The sequence below is a fragment of the Schistocerca gregaria genome, chromosome 2 (genome assembly GCF_023897955.1).
Source record: "Schistocerca gregaria isolate iqSchGreg1 chromosome 2, iqSchGreg1.2, whole genome shotgun sequence".
NCBI classification, from domain to species: domain Eukaryota; kingdom Metazoa; phylum Arthropoda; class Insecta; order Orthoptera; family Acrididae; genus Schistocerca; species Schistocerca gregaria.
The window spans coordinates 373711834-373726292 of NC_064921.1; the positions used below are offsets into that span (position 1 = coordinate 373711834).

The 14459-nt window shown below is 44.9% G+C and overlaps 1 protein-coding gene across 5 annotated transcripts in view; it reads left to right on the plus strand.

Moving 5' to 3' along the window:
- LOC126319908 (GMP synthase [glutamine-hydrolyzing]) overlaps positions 1 to 14459 on the plus strand; it is a 134260-nt gene that overhangs the window by 44461 nt on the left and 75340 nt on the right. For all 5 annotated transcript variants that reach the window (XM_049993637.1, XM_049993629.1, XM_049993646.1 and 2 more), the window contains 2 exons: positions 853 to 996; positions 1170 to 1335. In XM_049993637.1, coding sequence (XP_049849594.1) covers positions 853 to 996; positions 1170 to 1335 — 310 coding nt within the window. The remainder of the gene's footprint in view (positions 1 to 852; positions 997 to 1169; positions 1336 to 14459) is intronic.

The window sequence follows — 14459 nt, forward strand, 5'->3', positions numbered from 1 at the left end:
CTCTCTCCCCTATCACTCTCTCTCCCCTATCACTCTCTCTCCCCTATCACTCTCTCTCCCCTATCACTCTCTCTCCCCTATCACTCTCTCTCCCCTATCACTCTCTCTCCCCTATCACTCTCTCTCCCCTATCACTCTCTCTCCCCTATCACTCTCTCTCCCCTATCACTCTCTCTCCCCTATCACTCTCTCTCCCCTATCACTCTCTCTCCCCTATCACTCTCTCTCCCCTATCACTCTCTCTCCCCTATCACTCTCTCTCCCCTATCACTCTCTCTCCCCTATCACTCTCTCTCCCCTATCACTCTCTCTCCCCTATCACTCTCTCTCCCCTATCACTCTCTCTCCCCTATCACTCTCTCTCCCCTATCACTCTCTCTCCCCTATCACTCTCTCTCCCCTATCACTCTCTCTCCCCTATCACTCTCTCTCCCCTATCACTCTCTCTCCCCTATCACTCTCTCTCCCCTATCACTCTCTCTCCCCTATCACTCTCTCTCCCCTATCACTCTCTCTCCCCTATCACTCTCTCTCCCCTATCACTCTCTCTCCCCTATCACTCTCTCTCCCCTATCACTCTCTCTCCCCTATCACTCTCTCTCCCCTATCACTCTCTCTCCCCTATCACTCTCTCTCCCCTATCACTCTCTCTCCCCTATCACTCTCTCTCCCCTATCACTCTCTCTCCCCTATCACTCTCTCTCCCCTATCACTCTTTTTACTTCTTGTGACTCATTTTCCTACTTATGCACCTCAAATTGTTTGAATTGTTTGAATGTACATATTTTTAGTTAGCATGATAGAAATTGATACTACTTCTCATGTTGTTGATTACAATTATCATTATTATAGGTAGATCTCACACCAAATGGAAATGTAATGTTGAAAAATTTTCTGTTTGATATTACGGGTTGTACTGGCAACTACACTCTACAAGGAAGAGAAATAGAATGCATTAAGTACATAAAAGAAACTGTGGGAAACAACAAAGTACTGGTAAGTGTGTGTGTGTGTGTGTGTGTGTGTGTGTGTGTGTGTGTGTGTGTGTGAGAGAGAGAGAGAGAGAGAGAAATTATTTAGTATTAGTAATTGATGCACATCCTTTTACAGTTGTTAGTCAGTGGTGGTGTGGACTCTACAGTATGTAATTGATGCACATCCTTTTACAGTTGTTAGTCAGTGGTGGTGTGGACTCTACAGTATGTGCTGCTCTGCTTCATAAAGCATTGCACGAAGATCAAGTCATTGCTGTTCACATTGACAATGGGTTTATGAGGAAGAATGAAAGCCAAAGAGTTGAGCAGTCGTTAGAAAAACTGGGCCTGAGATTGAAAGGTAATTGTCACTCATTTTCATACTTGTATTTATACATCGTAATTTATACTGCCTGACAAGTGAAGCACCTGGAAGGGAAGGAGGAAATGAAATAAAACTTCATGGCTTGAGAGGGTATGTGATGTTATTGCAGGGATTACAACATGGAGTCAGATTTATAAAGAACATGACAATATGAGCCCACTTATCAGTGTGACACTGCAACCCATCTGGCTTGGAAATGATGTCATAAAGCCATTTGATCATCTCCTGAGGCATGTTCACCCACAACTGATGTAACGGGTCCTTCATGTCCTACATACTGGTACTGGAGTGAAGTTGATGTCTGAGCTGGTCCCATGTGCTGTGGTGTCAGATCCGAGGATACTGCTGTCCAAGGGTGTACCTTAATGTCACACGGACAGTTTGTAGAGAAATATGCAATGTGGAAAAAATAGCACAAAGGTACTTTTACATGAGAGGTAACAAATGAAGATTCAGGATTTCCTCGATGTATTGTTGTACTGTCAGTTCCCTCAATCACTAAGAGCTACGACATAAATTCCTGCCCAATTCCTCCTTACGCGATGTCACCTGGAGTAACATTGCTGTGCCTCTTCAGAACATTGGAAGAATGAGACTACTTGAAGAATGAGACTACTTACCCAGTTATCACTCACGATGATCATCCGTGGTAGTATAGAAGCGCGATTCATCACTGAATGCAATGTGACTCCATTCATTGGCAGCCCATGCTTCTGTCATGGCAATACTCTTAAAGCAGCAGTTTGGTGGTGCTAACTGCAGCTTATACATTGGACAGTAATTCCCTAGTTTGACCAAACTACTGCTAGTCTCAGACCAAGGGTGCAGCATTATGCACTACATGCTTGGTGCACAGTGCAGCAATGCTTCATTATGGTGGTCAGACGTGGTTGACCAGAATCTGCATGCTCTTACGTCCCATGCAGTCCATCATCATTGTCACCTCCAAATGGCCCACAAATCTGGATATTGTAGATTTGACCAGCTGGTCAAAGGAACTACTGATAATGCTGCTTCTTAGAAGTGGCATCTCCATGTCAGTCACAATGTTCACTTAACATCTCACTCTGTTCATGCCAATTACATATAGCCTACCAGGCTTAGTAACAACACTAAACATGAACAGCAGTATTGCAATCTGGTGATTATTCTACCTGTCACAGAGAATTGCAACTTTTAATTGTTTAAATTTCTGTTGGTGATGTGTATGTGCACAAAGTTATATGACATCTGACCATATCTTCTGGTTGTTTCACTTTTTCTTTCAGGCAATGAATTAATTGCTTGTTGCAGTTTATCACTTGGAGAAAACTGTGATAAGATAGTACTCATGAGCGCTATAGATTGAAGTGCAGTTTCGTAGAATGAATTAATTGAAGACAGCTTGTTTGTTAACAGTATCAAGAGTAGTTGTGTCTAAGCTGACAATGGCGTACATAACTGTTGCAAGACAAGACTACTATTGTGTGACAGTGATTATAACTACCAAAGATTCAGATGAACAGTGGAAAATCCAGGATTGAGTAACAGTATTATGAAAGGGTAGATTGCCAGTCGCCATATACAGAAGACCTTGTATCAAAGAAAAGACTGCTGTACATTTAAGCTTTTGGCTTACAACTGTCTCATACATAACCACTGTCTCCGGCACTCGGGAATTTATGAGGAATTGCAAGACATTGTAAACAAGATTAATGGATGACTTAAATGCAAAAGTTGGAAACAAAGCTACAAAATTACTGTTTGTTAGATAACATCTGTTTTGATATGAGGAACAAGAAGGGACATATGATACTGGAATTTTATGAGGAAAAACTGAACATACATAGTAAATGATTTTTTTCAGGGAAAATGTAGGCTGGAAATAGACATGGAAAGAAGCAAGCTGAATTAAAAATGAGACTAGGTACTTGCTGCCAAATAATAAACAATTTATGCAAGATATTTCAGCTTTAAATCGGAACAGGATTTCTAATGGTCACAGACTAGTAAGATGCACAGTAAAACTGGACACTAGGGTAGAAAGAATTAACCTTATTACACACAAGTCCAGTTTCATTCATTCAAAAAATGTAAGTATTAAAGAATTAAAAAAAGGCAGAATTTAAACAATGGAAGGAGTTTGTTTAACAATTCACTGCTGTGGTATGGTATGATATTGTATAGCATACATAGCATAGCATAGCATAGCTTTAATTGGGAAGGTATCATGATGATCTGTCCATTGGCAAAAGATTTTGCATTAGTGGTTCTTCAGTTATCCAGGAGGGCTACCAAGGAGGTTATGACCATGAGGAAAAGATGGAAAAATTTGTGCCACTGTAACATTGTTGGGGGGTGTGGAATGTCAGAAGTCTATGTGGTAGAGAACTTGGAAAGGAAGTGCAGAGGCAGTCTAGATACTGTAGAAATCAGTGAAGAGAAATGGTAAGATGATCAGGATTTTTGGTCATATAAATATAGGTCGATAGCAGCAGCAGCAGCAGCAGCAGCATAAAATGATTCGTTATGAATGTGAAGCTAAGACAGAGTGGATTACTGTGGACAGTTTAGTGATAGGATTAATCTCATCAGAACCAACAACAATCCATTGTAAATAACAATAGTTCAGGTATAAATGCCAGTGTCTCACATTGTTTAACATGGAGCTCCACTACATAATACTTCTACGTGTTCACATGCTGACCAACATCATCAGTTACGATTGCAGTGGGTACAGGACCATTGGGATTCAGCCGTCGATCAGTAGAAACATGTCAGAACTTTGGGTGAATTACATTTTTGCTGCACTAGGTTGCTGGTCATCTCCACATATGTCATCACCAAGGTGAGTGGACCCCCTGCAGGTTAGGAGGTTAGAATAGGCCCGCGGTATTCATGCCTGTTGTAAGAGGTGACTAAAAGGAGTCTCAAATGTTTTGGCCTATATATGATGGTCCCCTCTCGGGTTTGACCTCCATCTTTCCAAATTCTTCCGCAGAGCGAGCCAATTGGGGAAGGGCGCCTTACATGGTGCATTTTGTCCATCGTGCATTGAGACCTCTAGCCGGCTTTATCATTGTCGCATTGCTGTCCCGCTCGTTCTCCATCTCTTGGGCAAGGATACGTTTCTGGGTGCAATTTCCACTATGCACTGTGCAGTGTTGCTTTTTGCGGAGGCATGGTAATCAGTCCGTTGTTGTGGCGCCACCATGTACCCTGTTGGTTGTAGCTCCCTGACAACACATGGATCGCTCTACTGTTGCCTGCGTCGTTAACTCCCCACGTGTGCCAAGGAGTAGATGCCCATCTCCCTGGGGCATCAGGACACCCGGAAATGGCCATCCTGCCATTTGGCCCTTGCTGTGGCTGGATGGCGCTCGTGGGGAGGGCCCTTGGTTGGAGTAGGTGGCATCATGGTGGATGACATGCAATGAAGCGTGGCACATTATCTCATGCTGGTGGCCAGCCACCAGCAGTCTCTGAGCGTTTGAGGGCTCACTTTAAAGCTAATGTGTATGACCTCAAATCGTTCCCCTCCCTGGTCACACCATGGGGGGAACAAAAGGCTATTAATCACAGCAAAACGTATTCGCCCCGGTACCAGAACTGACAGGGAATCTTTTGTGTCCGTGAAGCCTCAGTTCTTTGTAGAGCATTTAGAGGACAAGTTCAAGGAGGTGGAGGGCTTGTCCAAAATGCTGTCAGGGTCAGTCTTGATAAAAACAGCATCCTCTGCCAAGTCACGAGCCTTGCTGGCTTGTAAGAAGCTGGGGGATGTTTCTGTTACTATCACCCCCCATAAAAGCTTAAATATGGTCCAGGGCATTATTTTCCACAGGGATCTTCTTTTACAGTCCGATGACGATCTGCACGACAACTTAGAGCGACGAGGTGTCCATTTTGTCTGGCGCGTCCACCGGGGTCCGAGGGATCATAAAGTTGCCACCGGTGCCTTCATCTTGGCCTTAGAGTGTGACACATTACCTGAGAAGGTCAAGGTGATGGTCTACCGCTGTGATGTCAGGTGATATATACCTCCCCCGATGCGGTGCTTCAAGTGTTGGAAGTTCGGCCTTATGTCTTCCCACTGTGCTTCCAGCCTCATATGTCGCGATTATGGTTGTCCATCCCATCCTGATACTCCATGTGCCCCGCCTCCCATCTGTGTCAACTGCGGAGAGCACCATCCCCCTTGCTTGCCGGCCTGTAAGATTCTACAGAAGGAACGGAAAATAATGAAATAAAATACCCTGGACCGACTGACCTACACTGAGGCTAAGCGGAAATTTGAATGACTTTATCCAGTACTCATGACGTCATCTTATGCCACCACTGTCACTTCTGCTACAGTTCCCATAGCTGTACCACATACAGTCAGCTCTCACAGCCAGAAGACCACACCTGCCACCTTGATGGTGCGGACCACTTCTCTCTCTGTTGCTTCCACACCACCTATCTCAGGAGCAGCACCCCCTGAGGACACCAGTCCCCACTTCTAAGTCTGAGAAGCATAAGTCTTCTTCGGCTTCTCTCGCTAGGAAGGGATCCCTTGGGTCACTCCCTTACCAGATTCCTACCAGCGGCACAGTAGACACCCACCAGTGGCTGCAGAAGCCACAGGTCGCTGGTCGTCGAGCTTTGCGATCATCTTTGGTCCAGGAGACTGACTCAAAAAAGCCCTCCCAGCAAGGGCAACCAAAGGAACAGTGCGAGAAAGCGGAATTGAAGACCCCTAAGACCAGGGGCGGGGCAGGAATCCTGCACGTGTGCAGTGCACTTGCACAGGTGTTCTGCGTGCACACAGGGGCAAGCTGGCCACCCGCTTATCTCCCCTCCCCACCATACCTTTTGTCCGCTCCTTCCTGTGCAATGCATTTTGTTTCCTAGCTTGCTTTATTGACTGAAGGAATAAGATTAGTAGGAGTGCTTGGAAGATGTCATGTTTTGAAAGAATACCTATTACCTACGATACGTTTTATTTATTTATCACAGGTGGAGTGGAACAAAAGTTCTACATACAGACAAACGCAAACAGTTACTTAAATTTTCATCACTGATGTTTGCTCTTAACCGACACTTACTAATTCAGCAAATGGTTTTCCAGCTCTCGCTATAATAAGCACAATCTTATAACTTGTACGTACAACTGGGCTACTATTGTTGTCATCCTGAAAAACTGAAAACAGTGCTCCATAAAATGTTAAATCAGTTAGATGAGAGACGTGATGAAATGAGGTCGCAGATCTCTCGTGACCACAACAACTACAACAGATTCATCTAGTATCATCAGATCACTCTTCTTAAGCTCAGTCAATTTCCCCATCCGCTCAGAATCCGACAATAAACTGTACTCGTCCTTGTGAAAATTGTTATAATGGCCTTCAATACCCAGCGCTGACCAGCAAGAATACTGCCACATATTAAACATTTCGAATTTTCACGTTTTTGCACAAAGAAGAAATGATTCTCCCAGTACTTTTTAAAAGATAGCAAATCTCCACTTCTCCCTTTCCTTGTTTCACTCTGTATTTTCCGGTTCTTGAAATACAACGTTCACTATGTAGTGGTCGCTACGTATCAACGTTGCAGCTTAGCCCGGCATTACAGTGCCGCAACCTGCCGGCTGTCACTACTGCCCCAGTCGACGATTGCATGCGGGCAGCACACATGCAGCACTGTGCGCTCATGAGCCGCATGGAACGTTTGCCCGCCCCTGCCTAAGAGCAAGGCACCTGCGGTGGCACCTACTTCACTGCTACCTACAAGCTTTACGTCTGAGGATGAGATGGAGATTCTTGCGTCCGCCGAGGACTTTGATCTCGCCGGTCACTTAGACATGATGGATGTCGCTCCTGTTGGCACTCTAAATCAGTGGCAGCAGGTGACCCAGCAACATAATTTGCCTCCTCAGTCCCTTCATGCCTTTCTCAGCCATGAACAGTGTCATCCTCCAGTGGAACTGCAGCGGTTTCTTCCACCATCTTGCTGAGCTCCGACAACTTCTCAGCCTTCGCCCTTTCTTCTGCATTGCTCTTCAAAAAACTTGGTTTCCAGCGATGCGACCCCCGCCCTCTGTGGCTATCGGGCTTATTATAAGAACCGGGCAGCTTTTGAGAGGGTATATGGTGGCGTCTGCATTTACGTCCTCCTCTCTCTTCACAGCGAGTCTGTCCCTCTACAAACACCTTTAGAGTCTGTTCCTGTTCGGGTGTTGACGCCTCAGGCTGTTACTGTCTGCAGTCTTTATCTTCCACCGGATGGTGATGTCCCGCAGCATGTCCTGGCTGCGCTGATAGCCCAATTGCCACCACCTTTTCTGTTACTGGGCAACTTGAAAGCCCATAACCCTCTGTGTGGTGGATCAGTGACAACGGACAGAGGCAGCACCGTTGAGCGTGTATTGGCGCAGCTCAACTTTTCCGTTTTAAATGATAGAGCCTTCACACATTTCAGTGTGGCCCATGGCATGTACTCAGCTATCGACTTTTCGATCTGCAGCCCTGGTCTCTTACTGTCTGTCCAATGGAGTGTGCATGACGACTTGTGTGGTAGTGACCACTTTCCGATCTTTCTTTCACTGCCACAGCGTCACTCTTCTGGGCGCCCCTGCAGATGGGCTATGAATAAAGCTGACTGGGACTTGTTCTCCTCCATTGTCACTATTGAGCCTCTTTCCAATGAAGCCATTGATGCGGTGCTTGACTCAGTCACCACCAGCATCGTTACTGCCGCAGAACCTGCCGTTTCCCATTCTTCTGGGTCTCCTCGGCGGAGGACTGTGCCTTGGTGGTCGCCTGAGATCACTGAGGCGATTAAAGATCGCCGGCGGGTGCTCCAGTGTCACAAGCGACATCCCTCATTAGAACACCTCATCGCCTTTAAATGGCTTCGGGCGCGGGCCCGCTGTATCGTTCGCCAACACAGGCAGGAGTGCTGGGAAAGGTATGTCTCAACCATTGTCTTCCATATCTCTCCATCGCAGATTTGGGCCAAGATTAGGTGCCTCCATGGTTATAGGACCCCTGTCAGCGTCCCTGCGCTCTCACTGAATGGAGCAGTTTGTACTGACTCTGCCATAATTGCAAACTGCTTGGCAGAGCATTTTGCTCTGAGTTCCGCTTCTGCAAATTACCCACTGGCCTTCCGCTCCATGAAAGAGCGGTTGGAACGTCAGAGCCTTTCCTTTCACACACGCCAACCTGAATCCTACAATGTTCCATTCAGTGAGTTTGAATTCCAAAGTGCCCTAGCCGCTTGCCCTGATACGGCTCCTGGGCCAGATCGCATCCACTGTCAGATGCTCAAACAAGTCTCGGCGGACTGCCAGCAATGCCTCCTACACTTTTAAACCGTATCTGGGTTGAGGGTGAGTTCCCATCGCAATGGCAGGAAAGCATCGTAATCCCAGTTTTGAAACCTCGCAAGAATCCACTGGAGGTGGACAGCTGCCGCTCCATTAGCCTCACCAACGTTCTTTGCAAGTTGATCGAATGCATGGTGAGCCAGTGGCTGAGTTGGGTACTCGAGCCTCAGGGCCTTCCGGTTCCGTCTCAGGGTGGGTTCCGTAAGGGCCGCTCTGCCGCCGATAATCTGGTGAGCCTGGAGTCTGACATCCGTACAGCCTTTGCCTGCCGTCAGCACCTTGTTGCTGTCTTTTTTGACGTGCAGAAGGCATACGATACGAAATGGCAACATCACATCCTCTCTACGCTTCATGGTTGGGGTCTTCGGGGTCCGCTGCCGATTTTCATACAGAAATTTTCCTTCGCATCGTACCTTCCGCGTGCAAGTTGCGACCTCCTATAGTTCCCCCCGAGTTCAGGAGAATGGGGTACCGCAGGGCTCAGTTTTAAGTGTCAGTTTTAATTGCAATTAATGGGCTTGCTGCGGCGGTGGGAATGTCTGTCTCAGTGTCCTTGTATGCTGACGACTTCTGCCTCTACTATCTCCACTGGCATTGCAGCTGCTGAATGTCAGCTGCAGGGCGCTATCTGCAAGGTGCAGTCTTGGGCTGTAGTGCATGGCTTCCAGTTTTTGGCTGCCAAGACCTGCGTTATCCATTTCTGCCGGCGATGCACTGTTCACCCTGAGCCAAGGCTTTATCTTGACAGTGAACCTCTTGCTGTGGTGGAGACCCATTGGTTTTTGGGTGTGGTTTTTGATGCCTGATTGACTTGGCTCCCTCACATTTGGCAGCTTAAACAGATGTGTTGGCGACATCTTAATGCTCTGCGTTGCTTGAGCCACACCAGCTGGGGAGCCAACCAGTCTACCCTCTTACTGCTCTACCAGGCATTAATTCAGTCCCGTCTGGATTATCGGAGCCTGGCTTATGGTTCAGCATCCCCTTCTGCGTTGCAGGTGCTGGACCCCATCCTTCACAGCGGGATGAGACTTGCCACTGGAGCTTTCCGGACCAGCCCTGTAAGCAGCATACTTGTGGAGGCAGGTGTCCCTCCACTGCAGTTATGGCGCCAACGTTTACTGGCCACTTATGCTACACACGTTTGTAGCTTGCCTGAGCATCCCAACTATCATCTCCTGTTCCCTCAGTCTGTCGTCCATCTCCCATAACGTCGGTCCTGGTTGGGTTGTATGATTGCAGTTCGTGTCAGAGAGCTTTTCTCCGGGCTTGGGGTTTTCTCTCTTCCACCTCTTTTCTGCGCCCCTCTGTGTACACCCCCGTGGTGTGTGCCCCGCCCATGCCTTTGGCTCAAATTGGCACAGGGCCCGAAGAACTCGGTCCCTCCTGAGGCCTTCTGCCCCCACTTTGTTTCCATCCTTGCCACGTATCAGGGCTCTGATGTTGTCTACACTGACGGTTCGATGGTTGCTGGTCGTGCCGGTTAAGCTCTCGCTCTAGGGGCCATTACGAACAACACTCATTGCCGTCTGGCTACAGTGTTTTCACTGCTGAGCTGGTCGCCATCTCTTGTGCCCTAGAGTATATCTGCTCCTGCTCAGGTGAATCCTTCGTTATCTGTAGTGACTCCCTGAGCGGTTTACGAGCTATCGACCAGTGTTTCCTTTGCTCTCGTCTGGTGATGGCTGTCCAGGAGTCCCTCCATACTCATGCCCGTTGCGGCCGCTCTGGGGTCTTTGTGTGGACCGCTGGTCGTGTCGGCATCCTGGGCAATGAATGCATTGACATGCTAGCCAAACAGGCTGTCAGTGCACCAGCCTTATCAATTGGGCTTTTGGAGAGTGACCTCAGGGCCGTTTTGCGGCAAAATGTGCTTCGCACCTGGGGTGAAAAGTGGCGCACCCTGCCTTCACCAAACAAACTTTGGGTCATCAAGGAGGCTACCGGTGCGTGGCGGTTCTCCTTGCAGATCTCTTGCAAGGAGTCTGTTGTCGTCTGCCGGCTGCGCATTGGGCACACACAGATGACGCACGGCCACTTACTGCGCTGTGAGAACCCACCTCTGAGTTGCTGCGGATCTGTTTTGACAGTGGTCCACATTTTGTTGGAGTGTCCCCTTTTAGCTGTGGTCAGGCAGACATTTGCGCTGCCTGGTACACTCCCTGCCCTTTTAACAGATGACACTGCCCTGGCAGGCTTACTTTTGTGTTTTATTCGGGCAGGGTTTTTTTATCACTTAATCTGAGTGTTTGTCATTTTTTTGTTTTGAGTCTGTCCTTTGGCCTACGATTTTAGACTTTTTTTTTTTTTAAAGTGTGTTTCTAGGTGGTTGCCTTTTTCTTTTTTGTCTCTATAGTCGGCCAACCACTGTCACACTCTGTGTTATTTTAATTTCTTTTGTCTGGTCTCTGTCTGCGTCTTTCTTGTCCTGTGTCATCTGTTGTCATATCCATTGTTCGTTTTTATTCTGTGTGGGTGTTTGAAGTTTTGGGAAAAGGGACTGATGTCCGTAGCAGTCTGGTCCCTTCAATCCCACAAACCAACCAATCAAGGTGTGTGGCAGCTTGAAACGTGGAGCACGCCACGGACGCAGGCTGCTGGGAATGGTTTTATGTTATGGGAGACATTCTTCTGCACTTGCATGAGACCTGTGATAGTAATCGAAGACACGCTGAAACTGTGAACCAACTGCATCCCTTTATGCTTGATGCATTCCCCAATGGTGATATCATTCTTCAGCAGTATAATTGTCCATGTCTTGGAGACAGAACCATCCTACAGTGGTTTGAGAAGCATTATAGTGAACACACATTGAGGTCTTGGCATAAAAATTCACCTGATGTAAATCGTATTGAGTCACTGTGGGACGCCATCACCAGGTGTGCTAATCAGTGGCCTGCTATTTATGTGGATTGCATGACCTGTGCTTAGACATCTAATGCCACATACCTGCACTAACCTACCAACAAACTGTCGGATCCCTGGTTTGCAGAATCAGGTGTGTATTTTGTTCCAAAGACAGACAAACAAGCTATTAAGCAGGTGGTCGTCATGTTTTGGCTCCTTAGTACATGTAATAGTTGTATATTGTAAGTTTTACAGTGCCACAGATACTGTGGTAATGGACACAAAGCAATAGTTAATTTGAACAGTGATAGAAAGTATTAAAAAGGGCAGTTGTAGAAGCATTACAGACAAACAAATGTAGGTACAAGATAAGTAACTACAAAGAAATCTTGGATAACAGGAGAAATATATCAACAGATTGAGGAAAGAAGAAAATACACCTTCAGGAAAAGAAACATACACAACAAGCTAAGTCACATAAGAATGAATTTAATAGGAAGTGAAGGGTGTTTAAAGCAAATGGCTTAAAAAAAAAAAAAAAACCACACACACATCAGGTAAACAGAGAGAACATGCTTCGTTGTAACCTAAATTTGACTACATTGCCCAGTACAAAAATGTGTCTTTATTGCTTTATGAATAGTACAGTTCCTCAAGATTGTAGTTGGAAAAAATTTGCTTTGAAATGATAAGAGCTCTGATTATTTTATTTCGTTTGACTTTTTGCAAGTAGCACACTTCCTGAGAATGCCTAGACACAACCATTCTTGTGTTAACAGTTAAATGTATTCCACTTTCACATTTAGGTTTGCCTTTGCTGTACCGCTTTCTGAATTAATCGTATATGTTATAACTGACCATTTAGCCTTTTTATAGCTGTTCAAATAATGCTGAACCTTAGCCTCCTTTGTCACCTGCCTCCATTTTTCTCTCTTCGTCACCTTCCTTTTCCAATTCCTGATGCCCATTGCTTTGAGGTCCTCCTCCTGATCTGTAAGCCACCTTTTCCTCAATACGACTATCGTATTATCCATTTTCCTTCTTGTTAACCTTTTTCTTTGCCTTGTCATTATCCTGTAATTTATATGTGCTAGTGTGTGTTATCTGCAACAATTCCATTTTAGGAGATGGAGTTGTTAGCTCCATGCCCAATCCCAACCTGGAGGACCAGGATTTTCCCAGGGTTTTACTACTTCGGAAAGTTGGCTTTCCTTTGCCTTAGACACCCCCCCCCCCCCCCCCCCCCAATGCATTATGAGAGACACAATTCCTCTGACTGCTCTGTTGAGGCCTGTCTGTTTTGTGTGACCCTGCCAGCAGCTATACTACCCTACTGTCAGCATCGCCCTAGACTTCACTGGAGCATGCAAACCTTTTTGCCTGTCACTGAAGGTGCCTTCTATAAGTCTGTGTCTCATGGGAGAGTTACTACATCATACCACTATCAATAGTAGTGTCCCATTACAGGTTTTCTTTTTAAATGCCAAAAAGTTTTTTGAAATTTAAAAAAGAAACCAGAAAACTCACCAAAAGTTCTTGGTCCAACAACAGGATCCCCAGAAAAATAAATAACTGTACTTAACATAAACAACCCAGCAATGGCGCCCTCCTTGTAAGTCATCAAAACTGTAATACAAGAAAAATATCATGTGTACTCTGCATTTTCTTAGCCCTATACCCGAGGGTATGTTCTGTTTAGCATTTTGTTATATATGCGATGTGTAGACGTGTGACACACAAGGAATTTATCTGATCATATATTTAAACTAAATAACAATAAAATGTTAAAACTACCTCTCTTGTTAATTTTCTTTTAGTATTTTGGAGCAGTTTAAAGGCGAAACATTACATTTCATAAAACTGGAAGCTAATTAATTATGAATAGTTCACCTAACATAGTAAAATATTCTTCCTCTCTTGAAAATGAAATCAATTTATATGTCAAGGGATAAAATAGAAAACAAAGCACAAGACAAATTTACTATCCTAGTTCAGTACTTCTACTCAAAGAGATGAAAAATTCTACTGTTGATTGCTACATCTAATGGCACACAAGCAAAAGTGAAAATATGTACCTGATGAATACTGAGGACAAAATAAAAGAAGTAGTGGTGGACATTATTTATCCAGAGGACTGATTTCCACATAGTAAACCCATGGCGTGCATATCAAACTGATAACCCAAATGAGAAGCTCTCACTTTTGAATGTTCAAAGGAGAATAGAGATGTAAATTTCAAAGAAAACAGGATCAATGCTGAAATATAGAGGATCTCAAGCAAGCAAACTGTTGTGATGTATGGTGAACAGAGATGTATGACTAGATCCAGGAAACCACATTATTGTGTCTAGTAAACCACAGAAGAGATGTGCATACTGCAAATAAAAAAAAGACAAAAATTTGTGATAGGTGCAAAATTGGTGTACATGACACGTGTTTTGTTTCATTTCAGACTGAAGAGAGACAGTATAATATTACAAACACTGTTTTTATTTTGTTCATGAAGTTTTTATAGTTCTCTTCATTGTCATTAACACTTTATGTTTGATAGCTAATTTTGCAACCATACCAAAAATGAAAAGTGTATAGTTTTTGAACTAAGATATAGAATCTTTTTTCCAAACACCTTTTTCTTTCATTTATTATTCAGGGTGTCACACTAAAGTCGAAAAATGTTGAAAAGATAATAAAGTTTTGGCATGTAATGGGTTAAGCTGCTGAAGTAGTCTTTTCGAAAAACGTTTTATTTGTAGCATAAAAAATAATATATAATGTATTTTGGATTTGTATGTTTTTTTTTCTTTGTATGCAGCTGTTCTTGTGCGAAGGCAGAGAAACTATTGGTCAAACAAATTTGATTCATTCAAATTATATGTATCACTGCCTGATGGTATTTATTTTGTTATTG